General features: G+C 38.9%; 1 protein-coding gene across 1 annotated transcript in view; it reads left to right on the top strand.

Annotated features, from left to right (window-relative positions):
• Nucleotides 1-21,204, top strand: part of ahrra (aryl-hydrocarbon receptor repressor a) — a 72,028-nt gene extending 50,824 nt beyond the window's left edge. Inside the window, exons 4-9 of the mRNA XM_077555123.1 lie at nucleotides 1,870-1,988; nucleotides 9,115-9,204; nucleotides 13,110-13,254; nucleotides 14,074-14,207; nucleotides 16,335-16,540; nucleotides 17,669-21,204. Coding sequence (XP_077411249.1) covers nucleotides 1,870-1,988; nucleotides 9,115-9,204; nucleotides 13,110-13,254; nucleotides 14,074-14,207; nucleotides 16,335-16,540; nucleotides 17,669-18,782 — 1,808 coding nt within the window. The 3' untranslated portion in view covers nucleotides 18,783-21,204. The remainder of the gene's footprint in view (nucleotides 1-1,869; nucleotides 1,989-9,114; nucleotides 9,205-13,109; nucleotides 13,255-14,073; nucleotides 14,208-16,334; nucleotides 16,541-17,668) is intronic.
• Nucleotides 21,205-26,230: the final 5,026 nt, after the last annotated feature.

Raw genomic sequence — 26,230 nt, 5'->3', positions numbered from 1 at the left:
CCCGTGCAATGATTTCCACTAGTTGGATGATGTTGAGGATTGAAGAGAATTGTGTGTGTGTGTGTGTCTGCCTGTGTTTGTTTTCTACATGTTTGCGCCTCTTACGAGGTGGTGACAAAATACTTTATTAGCTGGCAATTATGAGTTAATGAGGCTGCCGGGCAATTCGCTCACCAGCAATTAGTGTAATTACATTGTAATAAACCCGTCGTAACGAGAGTAAATAAACCATTCATGTATGAGTGCCACTTTACAGTAAGAGTACAGTTATTGCAGGTTTGTGAATAATAACATAAATAAATAGGTTAATAATGATGTTAAACTTGGAGTAAATAGCTAATAAACAGATGTCTTACAGAGTAGGGCATTTATTAAAATACTTAAAAACTAATTACTGTAAAACTACGGAGGAGAGAGAGGGCCAGTAAAGAGAAAAAAAAAGGGTTGGTAGGAATCTCACATTATTCACTTTAATCACAGAATTCTCATTTTATCACTTTTATCTCAGAATATTGACGATTAAAGTGAGAATTCTGACTTTAATCTCAGAATTTAAAGTGAGAATTCTGACTTTAATCTCATAATTCTGACTTTAATTACAGAATTCTGACTTTATCACTTTTATGTCAGAATTCTGACTTTAAAGTCAGAATTCTCACTTTAATCTCAGAATTCTGACTTTAACGGGAGAATTCTGACTTTAGGACGTAGAGCTATGAATTGTGGGAGGAGGCAAAAAGTCAGAATTCTGAGAATAAAGTCAGAATCCTGCCAACCACCCCCCTTTTCACTGGCCCTAATTTTTTTCCGTGTAAAATCGTGTACCTTTTCATATGTTTTTTTTTTTAAATCTTAAATTATGATAATGATTAATGAATTACTTAATCAATTATCTGCAGTGATATTTTGAATTTGGGATGTATGGAAGGATAAGGACAGGAGGAGATGGTAACGGGGCATAATGCGGGTTTTGATGCTATGTAAAGCACAGGAAGCTACATACATTTATATATATTTTTTTAATAATGAGCCCTCGGTGTGTGTGTGTGTGTGTGTGTGTGTGTTGTGTTGCGTGACTAATCTGTGCCTGCTACAATGAGTGACGGAGCAAAGGGCTGATCTCTTAGAGTGAGCCACATGCCCCCTGACAGCACGCCCATAAGAGAAACACGCAAACATGTATCGAACACGCAACACACACGTCACCGATGCACATGTGACCGTCCTGCACGCCACCCCTCCGCGGGCTAATTGCACACTCGCTGATAGGTAGCGCAGAAGAGGGGACAGCGGTTGTTATATTGGAAAATCATTTGATGTTGCGTTAAATAGTAGACGTCTTAAAACATTAGAACAAAATTAGATTTGTCACTTTCCAGTGTGAAAAAAATAAATAAATTAGTCCTTGGGGTCCTGACACAAGGGCCCGCTTTCAAGACACAGGGGCATCTTAATAAAACAATGTGTTACTTCGTTTGATTAAAAAATGCAGACCAATTAGTGGCATGCCACATTTCTGGGCCTGGAAGCGTTGCACGTTCATGTTGATGTATCATGTGAGAGAAATCCGACAAAATCTTCCACTATTATGTCTTGTTAGATGAGAGGCTCACTGGGGCCTAATTCCTGGCATTAGCACAGCAAAGAAAGACTTTTAGCTCATAACTCTTCATATGTATTCCATATGTGCTGTCTGACTTTGAGAGGATATTGGACAATTGTCACTCAAAGTTAGCAGAAATGGAAAACAAAATCTTTGGCGTCAGTGTAACAGATATGAAGTTTCCTATATTATATAGTCGGAATTAAATCCACTCCCCCAAAAGTATCTTGCAAAAGTTAATCTTTTCTTTTGGTTCTTTCTCATAGCAAATCAAGACAAGGTGCCCAGGAAACACATCAACACTGCATCCTCTAACCCTGAACCCGGCAGGAAAGAGAGCGTCCCGATGTGCACGGGTGTCAATGAAAGCGGCCTCCTCTTGGAGGTAAGAAGCTATGGAGGAGATCATTTCACATTGAATAGATCTTCATGTCATAAATTGGACCAGAAAAAGTTTTACCATTTTAAGTATATTACTGAAGCGTAGTTAAAGCTTTAAAGCTTTGACATTTGCAGCACGAAATTATATATAGTATTTAACACTATTTCAACACTAGAATTTAACATTGCCTTAATTTCAACACTGAAATTCTACATTGCCTATTTTAAAATTGCATATTTCATCACTAGAATTTAACACTGCATATTTCAACACTGGAATTAAACACTGCCTATTTTAACACTGCATATTTCAACACTGGAATTTAACACTGCATATTTCAACACCGGAATTTAACACTGTATATTGCAACACTGGAATTTATCACTGTATATTTCAACACTGGAATTTAACACTGTATATTTCAACACTGGAATCTAACATTGGATATTTCAACACTGGAATTAAACACTGCCTATTTTAACACTGCATATTTCAACACTGGAATTTAACACTGCATAACTCAACACTGGAATTTAACACTGTATATTTCAACACTGGAATTTAACACTGCATATTTCAACACTGGAATTAAACACTGCTTATTTTAACACGGCATATTTCAACACTGGAATTTAACACTGCATTTTTCAACATTGGAATTTAACACTGTATATTTCAACACTGGAATTTAACACTGCATATTTCAACACTGGAATTAAACACTGCTTATTTTAACACTGCACATTTCAACACTGGAATTTAACACTGCATATTTCAACACTGGAATTAAACACTGCTTATTTTAACACTGCATATTTCAACACTGGAATTTAACACTGACTATTTCATCACTACAATTTAACACAGCATATTTCATCACTAGAATTTAACACTGCATATTTCAACACTGGAATTTAACACTGACTATTTCATCACTAGAATTTAACACTGCATATTTCAACACTGGAATTTAACACTGACTATTTCATCACTACAATTTAACACTGCATATTTCAACACTGGAATTTAACACTGCATATTTCAACACTGAAATTTAACACGGCCTATTTCAACTAAAATCGAATACTGCATATTTCAACACTATAATGTAACACTGTCAAGTGCAACACTATAATTTAACACTAGAATGTTCAACTAAACCATATCAAAATGCCAAAATCAGTCAAAATCCAGCAAAACAGCTGCGAGTGAATGAGTCAATCATATTTTTTCATGGGACACAATTAAAATTAGTCAGTATATAGCTTTTACATTTTATTGTCCCTTAAAATAACTCAAAATACAGTCATGTTCTTTTCTTTTCTTTTTTTTTTTACCAATTCCTAACAAAAGTGAGTAAACCCCTACAGGAAAATGCCTAAAATATCAATATTTGGTGTGGCCACCATTATTTTTACAACACTGCCAGAAATGTGAGGGGTGTGCTGACTTTTGTGAGATACTCTACAAACAGAGCTTGTACTGTATATATCTTATTTCTGCTATGTGGTCAAACGACTGAATGTGTGCAAGTACGAGTAAATTGAAGGAGCCTCTCGTGTGTGTGTGTGTGCGTGTGTGTTTGCATGCGTGTGTGACCTCCGGCCTTTGCCCCGACCTCTTTTGCCTGGTTGCTGCCTTGCGTGACATATGGATGAGACGCTAAAGAAGGAGGTGGGGTCTCGTACATTTTGGCGGCTTGAGCTGCCGACGAAGTGTGTGAGTGTGTGTGTGTGTGTGTGTGTGTGTGTGTGTGTGTGATTGTGTGTGAAAATGAGCAAAAGACAAGTGAAAGGGCAACACCCAGCCTGCCAACACTAATCAGCGCAGACCCAAGATGTCTTTTCATCACTTGACCTTCCAAATCAGAATAATGCATATATTTACGTAGCTCATCATTAATTCAAATCTGCACGCATAGCTCCATATGTCCACAACCCGCACGCAACTATTCGCAAGGCCAAGCCACGCCGATGCATCAGATCGCCGTTTCACGTGCGATATCCTAATGATGACACCGATCTCACAGCCCAACAGCTACGAGCGCCCACGCACACACAAACGCGGAGGCGAGCCGAGCCACTGATGCTTCTGTTAACGCGTTAGGTTGTCTCAATAGGATGGCGAACAAAAGGCTAGATTGACCATAGTGATGCGCCGCCTCCCGTTGCGTGACTCGAACCGGCACGAGGGCCTCAGCGCAAACTGTGCATTAGTTGTTACGCTGATGGGATCCCAAGCGGGGACAAGAGATCGGGTCGCGCGCGTGTCACTATTCGTGTTCGGGTTTGATTTCATTTCAAGGTATGCGAGGTCCTGAAGAATTTGGATGGTGGCGGTTTTTACAAGTCATGCAATCTTCCTAAATCACAACATATACTGGAATGATAATAAAATGTCTTCTCACAGATCAAAACACAAAAAGTGTTTTTACGCCTATAAAAGTTCATATAAAAAACTGTGACCATGAAATAACATGAATTTATACGCAAGGGAATTAGGGCCAGTGAAGATGGGGGGGGGGGGGGGTTTGGCAGGATTCTGACTTTTATCTCAGAATTCTGAGATTAAAGTCAGAATAGAATAAAGTGAGAACTCTGACTTTATTCTCAATTCTGACTTTGAAGGGAGAATTCTCAGAATAAAGTCAGAATTCTGACACAGAGTTCTGACTTTAAAGTGAGAAATCTGACTTTATGATCTAAATTTAAAAGTTACTTTAAAGTTAGAATCCTGACTTTAATTTCAGAATTCTGAGAATAAAGTGAAAATTCTCACTTAAAGTTAAAATTCTGAGATTAAAGTCAGAATAGAATAAAGTGAGAATTCTGACTTTATTCTCAGAATTCTTACTTTATTCTATTTTGACTTTAATCTCAGAATTCTGAGATTAAAGTCAGAATAGAATAAAGTGGGAATTTTGAGAATAAAATTTGAATTCTTCTGACTTTATTCTCAATTCTGACTTTAAAGTGAGAATTCTGACTTTATTATCTAAAGTTACTTTGAAGTGAGAACTCTGACTTTAATTTCAGAATTCTGAGAAAAAAGTGAGAATTATCAACCCCTGGGCGTTATTTTATTTTGAAATGGCTTGGTCAGAACCAACAAAAAGCCCAAAAATGGTCAAATAACGCCCAGGGGTTAAGTGAGAATTCTGACTTTAAAGTTAAAATTCTGAGATTAAAGTCAGAATAGAATAAAGTGAGAATTCTGAGAATAAAGTCAGAATTCTCACTTTAAAGTCAGAATTGTGAGGATAAAGCCAATCTTTTGTACATACCAGAATGTATACGTGAAGGTGTACCTAATGAAGTGTCTGGCGCGTAGTGGCTTGATGAAAGGGCTAATTGCTATCAAAACATGGCAAGATATACACATACTCACCCACATACAAAAAAAAAAAATATATATATATATATATACTGTATATACTATATATATATATATATATATGTGTGTATATATATATATATATATATATATATATATATATATATATATATATGTGTGTGTATATATATATATATATGTATATATATATGTGTGTGTATATATATATATATATATATATATATATATATATATATATGTGTGTGTATATATATATATGTATATATATTTAAAAAAAAAAAAAAAGGAAAAAAAACTTTTTTTAATTTTATTTTATTTTTAAAAAGGAGATCAATGATGATGTCAAATCGAATGAACAATACTGAGCTCTCCTTAGGAAAAAAAAAAAAAACATGGCAAGAATATCACTGCTAACAATTAGCACCAATCGCACCATGTGTCGATTCCAGTGTTTTTCATCTGAACTACACTGGCCAACTGCATTCTGACCGTGACCAATGTGTGTGTTCCCGCTGGCAGAAGCTGTCTATTTTAATCCCGAACCCACCCACACCGTCTTCATCTGGCAAAATCAAATGGAACGAGACTCTGTTGTCTCTTCACGTTGGCCCCTTCTTGCCTCCAAATCCAGCGCATCTAAATTTGGGCTCTGCGTGCGAAGGCCTTATAAAGATTTTCGAGTCAAAGCTTTTAGCCTCCCAAGGGCAGTTATGGGAGCCGGCGGCGCCGCAAATTGAAGATATGTTGCAGACAAGCCAAGCAGCAGGTGCTTGTTTCCATTTCTTACGCGCCTCGCTTGGCAATGTGACGGGAGAAAACACACTAATACAGAAGAACAGTATTGATAGGGAATCCAAATATTCAATTGTATATACTTTTTCCAAGTGTTCTGCAGTAAAGGAGAAGGTATGTCATTTTACATGTTTACATTGTAACAGTAAACAGTGTTTAAATTCACACTTTATAAAATGTTTTTTTTTTTTTTTTTGGTGTGAATGTGAGTTTACTAGGTTTGTGGTTGTGTACGTGTGAGTTTTTGGACAGAGAGAGTGATTGTAGTGTGTGAGAGATTGATACGATTTACTTTTTCGGGGGGGGAGGGTGACTTATTGGTGAGTTTGAGTGGTTGTGGTTGAGAGTTTTTCATTGGGTGTCAGGTTTTATGGAGTGAGAGTTTTTTGTGTGTTCTAGGTTTATTTGGTCAGTGTGAGGTTTCTGGTTGTGTATGTGTGATTTTTTTTTTTTTTTACCTGCGAGAGTTTTTATGGTGTGTTTGGCTGAGATTTTTTTGAATACAAGTGTTACTTTTTCGGTATATGACTTTTTGGGGGCGGGACCTTTTGGTGAAAGTAAGGTTTGTAGTAGAGTGTGAGAGTTTTTCACTGCAAGTGTGAGTTTGGGGTGTCAGTGATCGACTTTTGGGGTGTGTGTATGTTTTTGGTCAGTGTGAAGTTCGTGGTTGTGTGTGTGGGTTTTTTGGGTGTGAGAGAGTTTTTATTGTTAGAAACTTTTTGGGGGGTTGAGTATGAGTGGTTTTCAATGAGTTCAAAATAGGACTTTTTGGTGTGTTGTAGTGTGAGCTAGAGGGAGAGAAAGAGTGAGCAATTGGTCAGCGTGTTTAATGTGAGAGTTTTTTTAATGAGTGCAATGATTTCTTTGGTGTGTAAGAGAGACAGCTTTTTTTTGGTGTGAGATTTTTAGTTGTGTGAGAAAGTTTTGTTGTTTGAAACCGTTTTGAGTTGGTATGAGAGATCTTTTATGTGTGAGATTTTTTCCGGTGTGCGAGAGGGAGTTTTTTGATGTGTGTGAGTGAGTAATTGGTCAGCGTGTTGTGTGAGAGAGTTTTTATTGAATGCAATGATTTCTTTGGTTTGTGTGAGATTTTTAGTTGTGTGAGAAATCTTTGTTGTTGTTTGAAACCGTTTTGAGTTGGTGTGAGAGATATTTCGGTGAGTGTGAGATTATTGTGTGTGTGAGAGAGGTAAATTCTCATTGTTCTCATGTTTTCATTGAAATCTGTGACTAGGGATGCTAATTGAGGAAATGTTCATTGAGAGGGACCTCATTTAAAGCATGACTCTCACATCGTAGTGTGGAAGAAGCTGCTCGCTGAGGCAATCATATCACTGGCAGAGAGGCTGACATCGAATAGCGAGTTCATACACACACCAGGGAAGACCTGCGTAGTCTCGCAGTAAAATAGAGGCGACAGACTCTGGCAACAGCAGTCACGCAACTCAAGTAGCCTCGCCGTTGTCACGCTATCACAGCTGCACACGCGCACACGCACACTCGGTGACACATCTCCTTCCTGCGCTTTCTTCTTCCTCTTCTGCTTGTTTTCCTCAGCTCTCGCCTCGCTGCCCATCTGGCCGTACATTGACTGAAGCTTTCCTTTTTGTAAATGATGTTTTCATCAACGCGCTATGATTGATGATCATGTTTGCAAAGCACTTTACGACCACAAAGCGCGCCGGTAGCTTGTTTACCACTAAGCATAACAACATGTTTGGCAGGCTTTGAACGTTGAAATTAGGCTAACTAATTACATCAGTTTTTAATGGAGGGATAATTAGTCTGTTTTATAATGCTGTGACAAAGTCACCCTTAAACTATCGCACACAATCTAAATGTGTTTAAAACATATATTATCCGCAACAATGTATAAAATAGCATTGAGTAAGCTAATAATAATTGATTGTTTTGTCAAGTTTTCAACACAAACAGTTTGTCATATTAGTTGATTTGTCCAGCTCAAACAGTAACGCTACACTTTGGATGAGACATTTGATTTGTCATGATATAGATAATCAGCCAGCAAAAAGCATGTACTGTATCCCCCAAAAAATATTGCTGACTATATCCTTTACATTACATACAGTTAAATTTAATTTGAATACTAATTCACTTCTTACAGTTGACAGTTCCTCTTCAAGAGTACATTCTAGCTGTATTAGCAGCTATGCTAACTGGTCAAGAAATATACTTGGCTGTATGATAAATACAAAAGGAAAAACTGATATTATGTTTGCCTTTATAAAAATTCTAATTTTAATTAAAATAATAATAATAAAACAGAAGAGAGAATTCATCCAAATCAGAGCAGTTAGCTTAATATAATTTCTGCTGAGTCATGTAGCCTCTGGATGGCTAAAAAGGTTTTAGTAACAGGGTTGCGTGTAATTTACTGTATGTTGAGAGACACAACTTCAGACTATAGACGACTACTACTCAAAAATAAATACATCTGTGATAAAACAATGTTTGAACAATTAAAGAATGACATAAATATACATATTAATTCACTACTTCTCTGTAATACAGTTCAGAGCTTCTCTTCTAGAGTACAAGCTAGCTGTGTTAGCAGCTATGCTAACTGGTCAAGTACTAACTTAGCTATATAATAGAAAAAGAAACACTTACTGTATGTTGAAAGACACACAGCATAACTACTATGACTCAAAATATGCATGTAATAAAACATAAATTTAAAATTACAAGTACACATCAAAAAGACTGATTTGACAATTATTTTATTTGTTATATATGATATGTAATATGGTCAACAAAGGAGAGGAACAAAAGAAAAAAGTCATTTTAGGGGTGCTCAAGGGATATCTGGCATTGAAAAATCATATTCATGAATCACTTTTACTTTAGCTACAGTTCGACTTTGTCAAGTGCATGTTAATATATTTTGTGCATGGGTTATTTAAAAATTCATAGAGTATGAGCACTGTACAGCTGAATTCTAATGCACTGTTTGTGTGTGTAGTCTCTAACAGGATTTGCCCTGGTGGTGAGCAGCGATGGAATGGTCTTTTATGCCTCGTCGACTATTGTGGACTATCTGGGATTCCATCAGGTGCGTTCAACTTTTTACCGTTGTATTGTACGCAGACCACGGGGCATAAAGTTCATCTGATTTACTCTCATCTGACTCAAGTGTCAGACAGAGGTCAGCTCCTCGACCTGACTCAGCGAATTCGTCCTTCCCTTTTTTTTCTTTTGTCAGTCTTTTCCCCTCCATCCCCTTTTTTGCTCTTTTTCATCTCTTGCTTAATGAGCCAGCGTAAATACTGATAACTATCTTGAGGGCAGCGTGAACCCACCAACTCTTGGCTAAGAGGCCACAGAAAGGTGAAGACCTCAGTTTCACCCTGAAATGCCATGTGTGTGTGTGTGTTATGTGTGTGTGTGTGAGTGTGAATGTCTATGTTAGTGTGTTGATAAGTCACCACCAATGGTTTTGCTTCCTTCCTCTCCAGTGGCCATATCAAGCCTGGTCATTAATTATGGATGATATCAACATGGCCTCGCCTGCCCCGCAATGCTAAAATCCCGCCTCTCTTTTTAACCACAAATAAAGTGCTTTTCACTGTTTTAAATCCCCCATTTTGCTCCCATGTACACACACTTTTTACACACACAATGTAACAGATTGACACGTTGCAATAGGAATTCGTCCGCAACGATGCTTCCACGTGGATTACAAGTAGACATGGGCAATAATCCGCTGCCATGGAATAGACATAAAAACTCGATCGGTCTAAAATGAAAAATCATTCCGCGTGTGTGTGTGAGAGAGGACAACAAGTCTGCGGGAGCCCCCTGCTTCTGTGGGCGGTGCCCTTCACATAGGTTAAACATTTCAATTACATTCAACTTTTACTGTGACAAAATGTGTGTGCCATAACAAAGTTAAGCCACCAGGTATAGCATTAAAAGTGCTGGGTTAAAAAGTAACCCAATATGGGTTAATAATAACCCAATATGAGAGAATATGGGATTTTTCTTTTTAGACAGAAGTTTTAAGGGTGTAACAGTTAAAGTGGCATTAACTGCAGCTTGATTACTAAAAGAAGCAGTTTTTTTTTTGTGTGTGTACATTATACATAGCATACCTATATGTTAATTTATAAAATCGTCATGATTCATATTTGGACAGTATGGTGGACTCGTGGTTAGGTTCTCGGCTCAACTGTTTTTTTCCCCTCGCAAATTCCTAAAAGAATTCATCTTCGATGAATAGAAGACTTTAAACTGTCTATAGGAGTGAATGTGAGTGAATTGTTGTTTGTATTTATGTGCCTAATTCTTTAATTTAAATAAATATTACTTTTAACAAACCCCAAAAAGCCGATGAATACTCAAAATGTTTTCATTGAAAAAATCTTGAAAAACAAAATCTATGATCTCAACTGTCAACTGTAGTTTTAAGTTGTAATATCACCAATCACCACTAGATGGCAGACATGTTTTATTTGTGCTAATAGTAAATCAAATCGCCCATTTAAAAAAAATGTTTTTTATGTTTTTGGAATGTCTGCATTCAGTTTCATCCAATTAACAAAAATGTAAAAAGTGGACATAAGTGTTTTTCACAAAATGGACTATATACTCTCATATTCTACGACGTGATATTTTGTTTTCATATTTTAATATATAATAATATTTTTTGTAAAATCTAATAATTAAAAAAATATCTATTTTTTTGTGGATTTGGAATGATATGTAGGACTAACATAATATTTATTGTACCTCAATATTAAAATTATGTGTGATGATTTTTCTGAATTTTTTTACAAAATGAGTTCTTGCACTTAATGTTGGTTTTGCTGTTCAACAGTTATCCTTGAATGGCATTTTTTTATGCAAGAGACCCATTTGCACCCTTGCCCATCCCTCGTCTAGGGTTGTACCCCGGGCCTTTGCCCAAAGTCAGCTGGGATCGACTACAGCCTCACCCACAACCCTAATGGACACAAGCAGTAATGGATGGATTATTAATATTTCAAAACCGTTTATAATTCCTCTCTAATGTACCCTTGTTGTGAAGTGGTAGCAAAAAGAATTGTGCGGTTAGCTTTTTCTAATCATCAGAGGGAGGAAATCACTGCTTATGGTTGACTTGAATCTAGTTGTTGAAGCCCCCAAACAGGCCCCCCCATTGAGAGACGTATGTGTGTTTGACAGTGAACAGTTTATTCCTTGCAACAAATCCAATGAGTCTTTTCAAGTACCCGCAGACCGTCGCGTTGTATTTCAGACACTGTCAACAAAAACATTCCCAGAGACTCTCTCACAACAATTTTTTTTTCCTTTTCAAGTTCCATCGTTTTGCCTTGACAACATATCATGTCATCCGGCGCCCACAATTGTAGTCAGAGGGGACACTTATCCCTAATATACCACAGGGACGAAACAGACATGGTAGCACCACAAAAGAAGACAAGGAAACCTCCGACGGCCTTTGATGGTATTTGTTACAGTCTTTGAAGGGCTGCGAAATTATCACTTCTTTTCCTTTTCGTTCCTCTTCCTTTTCCTCGCTCTGTTTTTTTTTTTAACATAAACAAAAGTCACTCGATCCATCTGTTGTCTACCGGACCGCCGGTAGGGCACCGAACCGCAGGACGAGGCGCGCGCCGAGGACGCTGGGAACAGATTGTATTTTCAGAGGCAGACGATCAAAAGCCCTCGCGTGCCACCAGTGTGGAAATCATGGAAGGGGGGAGCGCAGGGAGGAGGCGGAGAGAGGGAAGAGGAGAAGCTTGAACATGCTAGTGAGGAATCTGTCAGGGAATGACAGAAAGCAAAGCAGTTGCTGGAAAAGAAGAAAAGAAAAAAAAAAAAGATGACGAGAGCGGTCATCTGTGTGTGTAAGCTGGACCGGACTGCTGTTGGGGAGCTGGTGTCACGCGATGTTTGACAAACACATCTGCCCTCGCTGGCCCTGCAGCTGCCCTCAACTCTTACTGTACCAAAAAAAAAAAGATGTGCAAGTTAAATATATATATATATATACAGACGCTCCCCAACTTACGAACGAGTTACGTTCCGAGCGATCGTTCGTAAGGTGAATTTGTTCGTAAGTTGCTTCAGTGCTATATTTTGTATTATAATTGATGTTTAAAGAGAATACGTACAGTACTGTACTACGTATGTTAGAGAGAGGGAGCGAGAGACACACACAGTATGTACATGTACGTAATAAGATAAATAAAATGAAGTTTAACTTACTTTTGGAAGATGCACTCGATGCTTAAGGATTTGATGGAGGAGGAAGAGGAGGATTTTATATCATGAGAGGTTCTTCGTCGTCGCTGGAATGGGCTTCAAAAGTTACTTCCTCCTCCGTAACTTCAATGTAGGAAGAAGTTGAGGGTCGCGGAGAAGAAGATGAGGGTTGATGAGTATCTTCCTTGGAGGATTTACTAGAAACTGGCCGAAAGAAGCGATCTAACGACGATTGCAGAGTTTTCTTCTTTTTTCATCATAAATGATGCGGTAGCACTGTATGGCATCATTCAATTGATTTGCAACCTTTGTGCAACGTTCAATATTTGGGTCTTGCTGCTCGAAGAGTGCGATGGCTTTATCTATGAGCGACAGGCGTTTCTTCTTTTTCCTCCTCCGCGACACGTTGCTGAGCCTCCAATGCTGGGTGAGCTCTCACAGCGCCAAGCGTCGGTATTAGCGGCGGAAAGAAGCACTACAGTACTCGGAAAAAGGTGCGCAATAAAAAAATCTAACTTACAGCATCTCTTTCCGAACATTTTTTGACATGCGCGCATGCGCGCAGACATGTTCGTATGTACCGTTGTTCGTAACTCGAATGTTCGTAAGTAGGGGAGCGTCTGTATACTATAATCCTCCCACCAAAACAACACCTACCATCCGCATATAAACAATTTCATCATCACATTGACATCTAAATACTGTACTTTCAATGAAATAATTAAACCGTCCATCTTTTGTTCCCTCTAGACCGATGTGATGCACCAGAACGTGTTCGACTACATCCACATCGATGACCGGCAGGAGTTCCGAAACCAGCTCCATTGGGCAATGTGCCCTCCACAACACCAGGGGGCATCAGCGCATCAGGACGGACAGATCGCCGCAGCGAATGGTGGGTCATTTAAAAAGTGACTCAACAGAATTTGTTTTTGTGTTAGGGCCATGTATAAATAGATTTTTTTCAGAGGGTGGGGGCAATATTCAGAGAAAAAACTCACAAATTTGACACTTTATAAAGTGGCAAATTTAATGTTAAGCATTCGCACTTTGAAGCGTTGGATACGGCCAGCGACAAAGAAGGTCCACACCCTGAGGATCAAGCATTTAAGTTAATTTGTTAAATATTTACTTGTACATTTATGTTTCCCAAATTATTATTTACACATTCATACGTTTTTTTTTCTTCTTCTTGTGCAAGTAGCTAAATTGATTTGTCGAATCTGCTGCTCTCTGTCATTGACTTGCATTTACCTAAAGTATGCTAGCTTCTGATTGGATGGTGTTAGTCAGCTGATAGGGGATCAGGAAGTGTTGTCGCTCTAGCTGCTATCCGTGTATAACAAGTAAAGTTTAAATTAATAATGAATTCGTCTCCATCCTGCCTTTTCATTTTATAAATAGTGTCACATTAACCACCAAGGAATCCTCAAATTAGCTACGCTACGCGTATTTCTCGAGTTTTTTCTTGCAAATCTTTATAAAGTCGCAAATTTACAAGTTTTTTTCTCGCAAATTTGCGACTTTATATAATAATTGTTTTTCTCCGAACCACCCTCTAAGAAAATATATTTATACATGGCCCGTCTTACTTTTCAAATTGTTGCCAATTGTAATGCAATCAAATTCAAATCCATTTCCGTTATACTTGATGTTCTCATTTTTGTACCTTTACAAATGAAATCAACGCACGCTCTGGTTTTGACTGTTAAAGGTGACGAGTTTGTGGTGAGCAGCCTGTTCCACTCCCCAGAGGCGGGGGGCATTCCTCCCGAGCTCTCCTGCTTTCTCAACAGATGTTTCATAGCGAGGGTCCGGTGTCTGTTGGACAGCACATCTGGATTCCTGGTGAGTGACATGAAACACCACGCCTGCTAAACCGAACGCTAACTTGCAAACCGAGTCGTGAAAATGATCTCGGAGGAGATTCAGGTCAATAAAAATAATATATAGTGTTTGTTTTAATGTATAATCGGAGCGCTAAGTATTTCAAGATAATTGAGTGAACACGGCGATGGCTTCTTAAAGATGCGGGTTCATATCTCACAGGCTTGAAATGGAGTTCCGATGACAGGCCAAGCGGAATATGGCTTAAGACCATTTTATCAGGGTCAGCAGAGTTTACTAAGTCCGTTCTGGCTGACATTGGCACACAACGGAAACTCTATATGGCAATTTTCTGTACTGGAAGCCCAATGGTGAGCCAATGTTTATGAATGTTTTCCTCATCAGTCCAAATAATTGCAGCGAGGACACAAAAGAGTCAAGCATGATCAATCATCGCAAGACTTGAGAATGAATTGTATTCCCAGCGGTGGTTGACTAGATCCACGGTGGTGGTATATCTCTGCGGATGGTCCATCCAGTCTGACTGGTTGACTGATCCGCCATGTTGATACAGACTGGAACATCTCAAAATGAATTCCAGAAAACTGGAAAGTTGGAAATTGATTGATCTGGATTGAAAAAAGGAAAGAAAAAAGGATTGGACCGCAGCTCAAAGTCTGAGTTGTGACTCATGGAGTTTGGGAGGGAGGGTAAATTTGTCCCTTGTGATTTAAAAAATAAACTAACTATTTATTTATTTATTTTTATTCTGGGATGGGATTTAGCAATTTTGTTTGTTTGTAAGTAGGGTCGTGGTGTCATTGTGTTATGGTCTTGTATTATGTCTCTTATGATTAGCATGTGTTTGTCACTCTTATGTAGTTGCTATGCATTTGCTATGTTCCTTGTGATGGTGAAGTTGTCAGTTGCTATGCAGTTGCTATGTCCCTTATGATTTTGTCCCCTATGATGAGGATGTTTGTCACTTTTATTTTGTCTTTGTCACTCTTATTTAGTCTCGTCTCTCTTATGTAGTTGCTATGACCTTTATAACTATGCAGTTGTCAGTTGCTATGTATTTGCTTTGTTCCTTGTGATAATGACAATGTCAGTTGCTGTGCAATTGCAATGTCCCTTATGATGATGTGTGTGACTCTCATTTTGTATAGTCACTCTTATGTAGTTGCTATGTTCATTGTGATGGTGACGTGGTCAGTTGCTAAGCAGTTGCTATGTCCCTTTTGATGATTATGTCGCTTATGATGAGGATGTTTGTCACTTTTGTTTTCTCTTTGTCACTCTTATGTAGTTGCTATGCGGTTGCAATGTCCCTTGTGTTGATGAAGTTGTCAGTTGCTATGTCCCTTTTGATGATTATGTCCCTTATGATGAGGATGTTTGTCACTTTTGTTTTCTCTTTGTCACTCTTATGTAGTTGCTATGCGGTTGCAATGTCCCTTGTGTTGATGAAGTTGTCAGTTGCTATGTCCCTTTTGATGATGTTTGTGACTCTTACTTTGTCTAGTCACTCATATAGTCGCTATGCAGTTGTGATGTCCCTTATGGTGATGTTGTCAATTGCTATGCATTCACTTTGTTCCTTGTGATGATGACGTTGTCAGTTGCTATGTCCCTTTTGATGATTATGTCCCCTATGATGAGGATGTGTTTGTCACTCTTATTTTGTCTAGTCACTCCGGTTGTAAGTAGGCTCCTTTCTGGTACATGGAGAATGCCAAAAGGCGTACGAATTATTTGGACTGAACCATTTCTGGATTTACACCAACTTTTAATGGGTTCTTCCCATTTTTCTTTGGCCTGGCCTACATAGAAGAAGACTTCAACTTTTCCAACCAGTCAACAAACAAACTTACTGGATCCAATAACAGAATAGGAGCATTCCTTTAATAGCCAAAAAAAAAAAAAAAACTTGAAAGGTCTGTGCTGCCATTAATTTGAACCTGGAAAGCAATCATCCCAATTTCCATTTTATTTTGAACCTCCAGTCCTTACCAACCGAGACACTGCTGCCCTCATAATGACGATCAATGCGAAAGAAGCACATAATCATAGACCTGCCTAAAAGTATCGCCTTTTGATGCTCTCTGATGTTCAAACCACTAAATCCTTCCTGTCTCCTGTCCCCAGACAATGCAGTTTCAGGGTCGGCTGAAGTTTCTCCAAGGCCAGAAAAAGAAGTCCGCCTCCGGGGCCCCGCTTCCTCCCCAGCTGGCTCTCTTCTGCATAGCCGTACCCCTTTTACTGCCCTCCATTACCGAGATGAAAATGAAGAACATGTTAATGCGAGGAAAGAACAAGAGCGGAGGAGGGATTATCTCGGCAATCGAGCACGGGTAAGAGTGACCCGAGTGTACATTTGTTTCTTTTTACACTGTGACCAATGATTATCTTAATGAGGATGCTGTAATTAAAAGTCCAGCTTTCAATACTAACTTGATGCCATTTCTCCAGTTTCACATCATGCGTCCATTCATTGCTTCTTGAGATTATGCTGCATTAGTCCATAAACATTCACGTCTGGCCGTCATTGATCTTGTGGTTGTGGATGTTTATTCTGTTTTCAATTTTCAGACACGAATCTTGGAAAAGATGAGTCACGTTTTGAGTGACTCTCTCTTGAACTTATGTGAACTAAAATCCCAATATTTGTCCTTTGAGTCATTCATGTATTAGTTGAGAGTCTCACTAAGTCACATTTTCGGAGGCCACACAAGATATTTGTATTATCTTGACGTACCGATTTTCTTTGGGTTCCAAGAACAGAAAAATATGGATTAGGACCAGTGAAGAGGGGGAAAAAAAGGTTGGCTGGCCGGATTCTGACTTAACTCAGAATTCTCACTTCAAAGTCAAAATTCTGACTTTCTAACTTCCCCCCACAATTCATAGCTCTACGTCACAAAGTCAGAATTCTCAACCTTAAAGTCAGAATTCTCAACCTTAAAGTCAGAATTCTGAGATTAAAGTCAGAATTCTCAACCTTAAAATCAGAATTCTGAGATTAAAGTGATAAAGTCAGAATTCTGAGATTAAAGTCAGAATTCTGAGATTAAAGTCAGAATTTTCAACCTTAAAGTCAGAATTCCTAGATGAAAGTGATAAAGTCAGAATTCTGAGATTAAAGTCAGAATTCTCAATTTTAAAGTCAGAATTTTGAGATTAAAGTGATAAAGTCAGAATTCTGAGATTTAAATCAGAATTCTCAACCTTAAAATCAGAATTCTGAGATTAAAGTGATAAAGTCAGAATTCTGAGATTAAAGTGATAAATCAGAATTCTGAGATTAAAGTCAGAATTCTGAGATTAAAGTCAGCATTCTCACTATAAAGTCAGAATTCTCAGAATAAAGTGAGAATCCTGCCAACTCTTTTTTTCCTCTTCACTGGCACTAATCCTCTTCTTTAGAAAAATATACTTGGATTCTCCCCTCATCTAATTTTTCACGCTGTTGTGTCTTTCAGAGAACGAGGGGAACACCTCCGAAGGCACTCCTTCAGTGGCGGAATGGACGACGTAGCAGACCCTCTCCTCCTCTCCTGTCCAACCCCTGGCGGCACCCAGAGGGGCCACCACACTCCCTGGACCCCACTCACCAAAGATAACCACAAGTTCCGCCCTGACGGCTACTACAACCAGGAAGAGCCCCTCAACTTCTGCAAGTCGTCAATATCTTCCCATAAGGGTCTCGGTCCGGGAGGCCTGGGGAGCGGTTGGCCCCTGCGGCCGAACTCCGCGCACCTCAGAACGGGTCAAGGGGTCGGCTACATCCCAACTAACCGCTTAAGCAAGACCGGCCAATACGGGAAGCCGTACCGCCTTTCCCCGAGCTGCCACAGCGGCAGGAACGGCGAGGTGTTTGTCTCAAAACTCTACGGCAGCCTGCAGATTCCGGCGGACCCGGACGCTTACTGCGTGGATTTAGTCAAAAACGAGAACGGCTACGGCGAATGCTACGACGGCCACTTGATGCCGCCCATTAAAGTCGAGCACGATTCCGACTCGGAGAACGGCTGCGATCCCTTCGGCCGACCCTGGCCGCACCGGGATCCGGACGCTATGGACCGCCGCTACGGTGACGGGTTATACGAACAGAGCTCTGGCGTCCAGCTCAAATCCGAGGCGGATTACTACGATCTGCAGTACTCGCCCTGTCAACGGAGCAAAGCGGGGATCAGCCCGTCGTACAACAACTATCAGAACTATGCAGTGAACAACAGCGGACGTTTGTTAAAATGTGACAAAGACTTGAGCGGCAACCACGAGAACAGTCAGTTCAGCCCTCAGAGACTCTCTCACTCCCAATGCAGTAATCAATCGGTTAACCTCATCGACTCTCACGTCTACCAACAGGAGCCTCAGAAGCCCTACATGCACCAGGACTTCAACAAGCACGGCACTTACGAGTTCAAAGGTCACGGGCTGATCCATTCCATCAAACGGGAGCCCATGGACTCGCCGCCCTGGTCCGAGGGCGGCCATGACATGAGCCACCCCATGATGGTGGGGCCAAGGAACATTATGCCATGTGTCAGCACGGGGCACCACAAATCCAGCCCGTACGTTTATATGCCCTAAAAAAAAAAAAAAGTGAAATGCGCTCCACCCGCTCACGTCGACCACAGTCACACAAAATGTAGTGTAGTATTCGTGTTGTCCGACACGGCAACATTCTTCCATTTGACGAAGAGGACACAAGCGAGGCTCAGGTTCTAAGTGTTAACGTTGTGACAATCAAAAACGGAATCAAATGTATGAATTTTGTCCTTTGTAGTTCCAAGCACTTTTTGGATTTAGAGACAACGTGTCGCCATTTTTTTTTCCCCACGTGTTTCTCTGTGATATTGTCAACCAATTTGAATTTTCAGCGGACGACTGGCCTCTGCTACTACTCACTTCTGTTTGATCTCCGAATGTGCTTGAAGATCGTTGGACCTTTAGTGGTAGTTTTGTACGTTTTAGCACTTTAACTACAAATCGCCCACAAATGTAGAACACTGGGATTGTTTCTATGCAACAAAATATCATCAGCGTCGGGCGTTAATACACGTTGGATCATTTGAGAATAGGTCAAAAATATTCTATCTGAGATGCTGGTCAACTTTTTTAAATTTAGATCATCTTCCCATGGAAAAAAAGTGAAAATGTAATTCATCCATTCCAGTGTCACTGTAGCCATCGGAAAATCAACGACCAATCATAGCTCACTTGTTTTCTGAAGCTGCTAGCGAGGACCTGAGCAACTGTGATGTCATTTTCACTCGCCGGCAAGTGGCAAAATGGCCGCCTTCTGATATTGATAAAAACTGCTGGATTTTGCTGCTGAACTCATATTCTACTAACGCAATATTAACCAGAATACCATATTTAAACTAGTGGGGCTGCATAGAACATATTTTTCTAAATAAATGTTTTTTGGATTGACTTCCACCTTAAATTGAGTACCAAATATTGACCAGATTCACCACGCCCAAATTTAATCTTCAATGTGATAGGTCCAAATAATTAAGACAAATCATCAAGCGGGAAGATTTTGATTTTAATGAAACTTGGTGTACTTGTTGATAATGATGGCGCAACACTAAATCTCAAACTTTAGGTCAATCACAGCAGGGGTTTGGGAGCTTTTGCAAAAAGGGGCGTGGCCACCTTACTTTGAACTCTTATTTCTCAGGATCTACGAGGTCAAGCTTCACAAAACAGATATCGTTGGAAAGGGAATTCAACAAGGTGTCCAAATCTCGGAATGGGTGCATATTTTAGTAATGTGACCTTTTGACCTATAATTTGACCTTGAAATTGACCTTGTATATCACGTGAGCTTAACAAAGTTTTTCATAATTAAAATAATCGCCAAATTTTTTCAGATTTTGCAGGAAACACAAAAAAATTTACCAACTGTATCATAATGATTGATGACTTAAGCAAAAATAATATTTTTTTGCAAAAAATGACTTAGGCAATTATTTTAAGAGGGTGCCGATATGCTCTCTACAAGATATAAAAATTTCAAAGATGTTTTTATTTAGCAGAAATAAGGACTCAAAGTATCCATATCCTCAAAAAATGTCAATAATTGATATTTGAAACTTCAGTTAATTGACCAAAACATATAAAAGTGGTGATTCTGTTGCATACTTTAAGTATTATTAACGACACTTGGTTAACAAATCCACAAACACAAAACTGTTATTTGGGTTTATGAATGCAAAGCAGCACTATTTAAAAACTCATGTATGGCCATTGTGAGCGTCAAAAAAGACAATGAAGGGTTAAACGAGCACATTGTAAGCGGAAGGGTTATTTTTTTGGAACTCATTTTAGTTGAAACTGAAGGAGAAGACCGTCTGTTGTTGACATTTTAGTCTTCAGTCAAAGCGCACAATAGCATCTTGACCTTAGAAATAATATTATTGTTCAATATTTTAACGCCACGGCTTATGTTGTACAGTTTAGTGTTCACTATGAGACCAGCATTTCATTGCAGGTATGACACTTTTTTTTTTTTCCTGTTAATGATGTGCTTCAGTCAGACGTCTTCACAATCCGTGTTTTTGCACAACTTAAACGAAAAGCACCAAATTACTTCAATGTCACAGCCTCAGTTCGGTGGCGCTACTGTGGTCGTTTTTGAAAATTGCACTACTGAGAGTAGTTCAGTTGATTTTTATTTTTATTTTTTATTTAGTCAACACACACGTGTACATTGTGTCACTGTATTGAATTTGTCTTGCTCGATGTGTGTGTTCATTTCAATAAATGTTTGATGATTCGTATTTATTGTAAAGCAAAAGTGTATAATTTAAAAGCTGCAGTTTGAAGGCTTTTCTCTTTGTCTAAGGTAAATCCATGTGGCTTTTTCTTGCTACCATTTTGATAATTGTGTAAAAAACAAAAACAAAAAACGCCCTACTTGTGTCATTGAGTAGGTAGCTGCAAAGTAGTGAACACGGTGTAAATAAATATGCAGTGTCTTCCAATGTTTCTACGTGTTTTTGCAAATGAGACTTATCTATTAAAAGTCTTTTCTTTATATGGAAAACATGGCCGCCGTCTTGTTCTTATAGACATTTGCGACTTGTAACAATGAGGACGCACATTCTAGAAAATGGTTTAGACATACAATACAGGTCAAGTGAATAGAGTGTTGCATGTAAAAAGTTGGTGAAAGTCCCCCCCATAAAATCTTAATAAGTGCTGCTGTTTTGGTTAGCAACAGAGTTCAGATTGTCTCGGGATTCATGCATGCAAATGTACAGTTAATTCACATGGAGCATTTCCAGCTTGGAAAATTCGACTCAATCGCATGAAGTTTAAAATGATGAACTATATGTTTTCAAATTAATTTTTCATATAACGACATTAAATGCACTCAATTTTACATGCAATACACATCAAACCTAGTCTTGCATCGATGCATTAATGCCAATTGTACTAATTCGCTCATGTCCTTTTATGAAAGAAACGCTCGTTTACAGCCTTTGTCTATTTAGTGGCTTTTGAATTTTTCAAGTCTATGAAATGTGGTCTCATCCTTCACATTTGTGCCTCTATTAATAATGAATAGTGGCCGGGAGACAATACAGAGTATCTGTAGCCACATGCGTGTATGATAAACGTGCTGTAAAGTTGGCATGACAGCTCCTTTCCCCTTTACATGATGAAGGAACTTCACAACCAGAGTCGGGCCGCCATTTGAGACGAGGGCTCGAGACGAGGGAGTGATGCCAACTGTGGCGGTAGGTGGGAGTGAGGGGGTAAAGAGAGCGTGATAACAGGACCCCAAAAAAAACCATTTCCCCCCATTGTTGAAAAGTGTTTTCATCCCAGAAAATTATTTCCAGAAAAAAAAATAAAGAAAAAAAGAAAAAGAAAAAGGAAAAGTGTTTTTATAAATGTATTTTCCCAAACATGTTGTATCGGGAGCAAGAAAATGAGGGCTTTTGTGTTTCATTCATATTCACCATTAAAGAGTCATTCGTTCATTCATGAAATTTTTACTTTAAGAAGTTGAGAAGTGAGTTTGGGAAGTGAGAACTACTGTTTAGGGTCGATTTGATATCAAAGTGCAATATACGTTTTTACCAGTAGATGGCGCTTAGAAACTTGCGCATCAGAGAGCAGTGTATGACTGACGGCGGTCGAAGAAGACGAGTCAATTAGATGATGACGCAAGACAAACGTCGTTTAATATGTTTGTTATTGTGCTTTGACAGGCTACAATGGACGAATAAGGAATTTGAATATGTTGCACGGCAGTTGACTTGGCCCATCGTTCTCGTCTGTGTAACACAGCAAAATCGACTCGTTTTTATGCATCTAAGAAGGGGAGGCCATTTTGTCACTTGTTATCGACTGAAAAGGACGTCACAGCTACTCAGGTAACAGCCAATCACAATTGGGGAAATTATTAATATTAATTATTAATATGAATATTTTGGTTACCTGCCTGATTTCTCTTTATTTCTTCCCTTCTTTCCTACCATCTTTCTTTCTTCCATTATTGTGTGTTTTGGTTTCTTTGTTACTTTCGTATTATTATTTTTTTGACTGGGGCCGTTTTTATTTGGATTTTTCGTGAGACTTGTTTGCATTCCTGCACACAGCTCCACTTCTTTCCTCAACTATGCAAATCCATTACCACACTCTAAAAACAGTTGGGTCAAAAATAATCCAACTATGGGTCAAAAATGGACCGGTCCTGTACTTGGGGCAATTTGACCCAACTTCGAGTCAAGAAATGGGTCTTTTAGTGTAAAACAACTCATAAATATTGGTCAGATCCTTTTCTTGGGTCAAAAAAAGTGCGTCATTTTGTTTAAAACAACTCAGAAAGTTGGGTCAAATTGACCCCTTAAGTGGATCTGTCCATTTTTGATCCATAATTGGCTTACTTTTGACCCAACTGTTTTTAGAGTGTTCCTTTCATCATTGTGTGTTTTTGTTTCTTTGTTACTTAGGTATTATTTTGCTTGACTGGCGTCATTTTAATTTTAATTTTTTATTTTTACAGAGCCTTGTTTGCATTCCAGCACACGGCTCCACTATGCAAATCCATTACCAGTTTCCTTGACTTTCAAGTTTAATTTGACCAAACTTCATTTACTTGTACGTCAAATCCGTGTTCCCCATGGAAATGATTTGAAATTCCATTACAAGCCATTTGAAGCCCACTGTCATTTTTTTTTTTGCATATACTAAAACATTTGGAACAAAAATAGTGAGACTTTTCAAGTGTCCTTTCCATCCATCCATTTTTCCTTACGCGGCCTTTCAAGTAAAAATGTTTGGACACTCCTGAACTAAAATGTAACTTACGGTCCAGCTAAACAAAAAGTCTTTCAGGGTTCCCTTTGTAGGTAATACTGAAAAGGCCGGTCATGCTCAGCAAGGGGAAAACATTCTCGAATCAGTAGCTTTATTACATGTCGCTTGGCATGAAGAAACAGAAGTGGAATAGTCAAATTTATATTATACCTAACTCATTCCGACAGATAATTCTCCACAGCATTCCTGAAGACACCCTTTAGTATGAATGAGCCCTTTTTGACACGGTACCGAACACACACCTCTGTATGTATAACATCAACTACATTTGCAAACACAGTCGCCTTTATGAAGGAGAAACAAGTATGCAAATGCCACGTGCAGGTTTTTGTTTGATTAATTCACTGATGTGATAACGAAAAGGGCGTGGAGAGAGGGGGGGGTTGCTAAAAGGCGGACTTTAAATGTTTTATATTCGAGCACGCAACCATCCATACATCACGCCAACTTAATGACACTTGTTTGAAACAGGCGAGGGGGGGGGGGGGGGTAGCATGTGAGAGGAGTGGCGAAACAACTACATTGACCAATCAAGGCAGAGGAGCAAGGAGTGTAAATGCAAAGTGTGTGATGCTTGTATGTGTGTGCGTGTAGTCCAAGACCTATAATCCTATACCATGCAAGGTTGCGTGACTGTTCATACCCCACTCTTTGCCACTCTGCACACCATTTGTCCTAATTGGTCACACCCACTTCCTGTGTTTGTGTGCGTGCACACACGCATGCATGAAGGCAGATGTAGCAATGCATACACACACAGACACAACAACATCCCCCCTATCTCCCTGATGACAATGAGGAGAATCCTTGAGGGTATGTCACAGACATGACATGTATGCATATGCATATTAACATGCACGTATACACACAGCCTACTAAACATATGGGGGACCGTCACGCAATCCACCAACCCCCAAACAAACCTACATTTTACTAATGAAGGCGGACCGCATTGCTTTGTCTCGACGACGCACTTTATTTGGTCACGTCAGTGTCGTTTTGAACTAGATGGCAATATTTGCAACAAAAGTACAGCTAATAAAATACAAAATACAGGTGATGTTCATTTTTGCAAAATAAATGGTTCGTTACATTTATTTGAATACTAATTTGGTATTAGTATTGTTTTAATAACAGTTACAGGTTTGTAAATGTTAGTTTAAGAATATGCTAGGTGCGTTAGCTGCTATGCTAACTTGACACGAAACTAGCGTGACGTCATTTTTACCGAGTCATTTAGCTCACTTTTTTCACCCCTCTCTCTCTCAATGATGTGTTGAGACATAACTTCAAATGTCTGTGATAAAACAAAAATGTTTTAACAATTTAAAGGAAGAGCTAACAACACCTCCACCAAAACAAGATGATTAAAATATTTAGTCTGTTATATTTTATATGTATGGTTGTCATCAAGTGGGAGGGACAAAAGTGAAAAGCTATTTTAGGGGGTGCTCAAGAGCTATGTGGGGTTCTAAATAATATATTATGAGTTATTTTCACTACAGTCAGAGTGGGACTTACCATTAGGCAAACCTAGATAGTTGCCTAATAAAATTCCCCATACACTATGGCCAATATAGTTTTTACTTGTTTGCGCACAATAATTATGTTTTTGATCTAAATCATTTCGCTAAAATGCCAGCAGAAGGCTTCTTGCATCGTATGTCTCTTGCCCCCCCTCAGTTTCCACTAATGGACCAGTCCATTTTACTGCGCATGCGCCAAAAGAACAGCGCGGAAAAGCGCGAAGTGACGGCAGTGAGCGAGACTAGAAAGGAGAACGTAAACAATTAAAAAGTTGATTGCCAAGTTACCAAAAATGACACATATTTTCTCTGACAGCCAGCAGTAGCAACAAGATCGACGCCTGTTGGGGACCCAAAAGTAGTGAGTAATTGTGCAGCTGGTGACATTTTCCCTGTATTGATAAGTATTTCTTCACCTCATTGAACTTGGGAGGGCCCCTTATCGTTGCTATTTTTAGCACATTTAGGAAATGTACGTCACTACACTGGCCACGTGCCTTTTTAAAGCTAATTTTAAATGAATTCATGTGCTGTTGGACATTTTAAACAATATTTGTAGCATCACTTGTTACTCCTGTAAGTTGCAGTTAGCCTGTTTTTAGGCTTGTCGTGATGCATTTTCCAAATTGGCCCAGAGTGATTTCGTTTTTTTAAAAAAAAAGTTTTGTCTTACGAAGTCACCCCGCAAAGGAATATTCTTTCACTTTAAGTATTAATTCATCATTTTGGGGGTATATGGTTTTTGCTGAGCAGGATGGGTTTGAAATATGTAACCTACAACATAATTAACAGTGCTCACTCAGCGTAAAAGAGTACACCTCCTTTGAAAAGTAACATTTTAAACAATATCTCAATTAATACAAAAACAAGTGGGAACGTGTTTTCTTTAAGTAACACCCAATTATAATCAACTGTCTGCTTGACACCTGTGTAATGAATAATGAGATTCACCTGTAGACGCTTGTAGTCTAAAATGTGGGATTTTTGGGCTTTGCACCAGAGACGTTCTGTTGGGTGTACTCATTTTTGCAACACCCTTATTTGAGTAAAACTTTCATGTTATAAGTTAAACAGATGTTATATAAATTTAGTCTTGTCATCATTTTGGAAATTGTTTTTGTGTTCATTGACATATTGTTTGAAAGGGTTATTTTTCAAAAGGGGTGTAGACTA

The sequence above is a fragment of the Vanacampus margaritifer genome, chromosome 20 (assembly GCF_051991255.1).
Source record: "Vanacampus margaritifer isolate UIUO_Vmar chromosome 20, RoL_Vmar_1.0, whole genome shotgun sequence".
In the NCBI taxonomy this organism is placed as follows: Eukaryota; Metazoa; Chordata; class Actinopteri; order Syngnathiformes; family Syngnathidae; genus Vanacampus; species Vanacampus margaritifer.
This window is presented reverse-complemented; position numbering and strand designations above follow the sequence as displayed.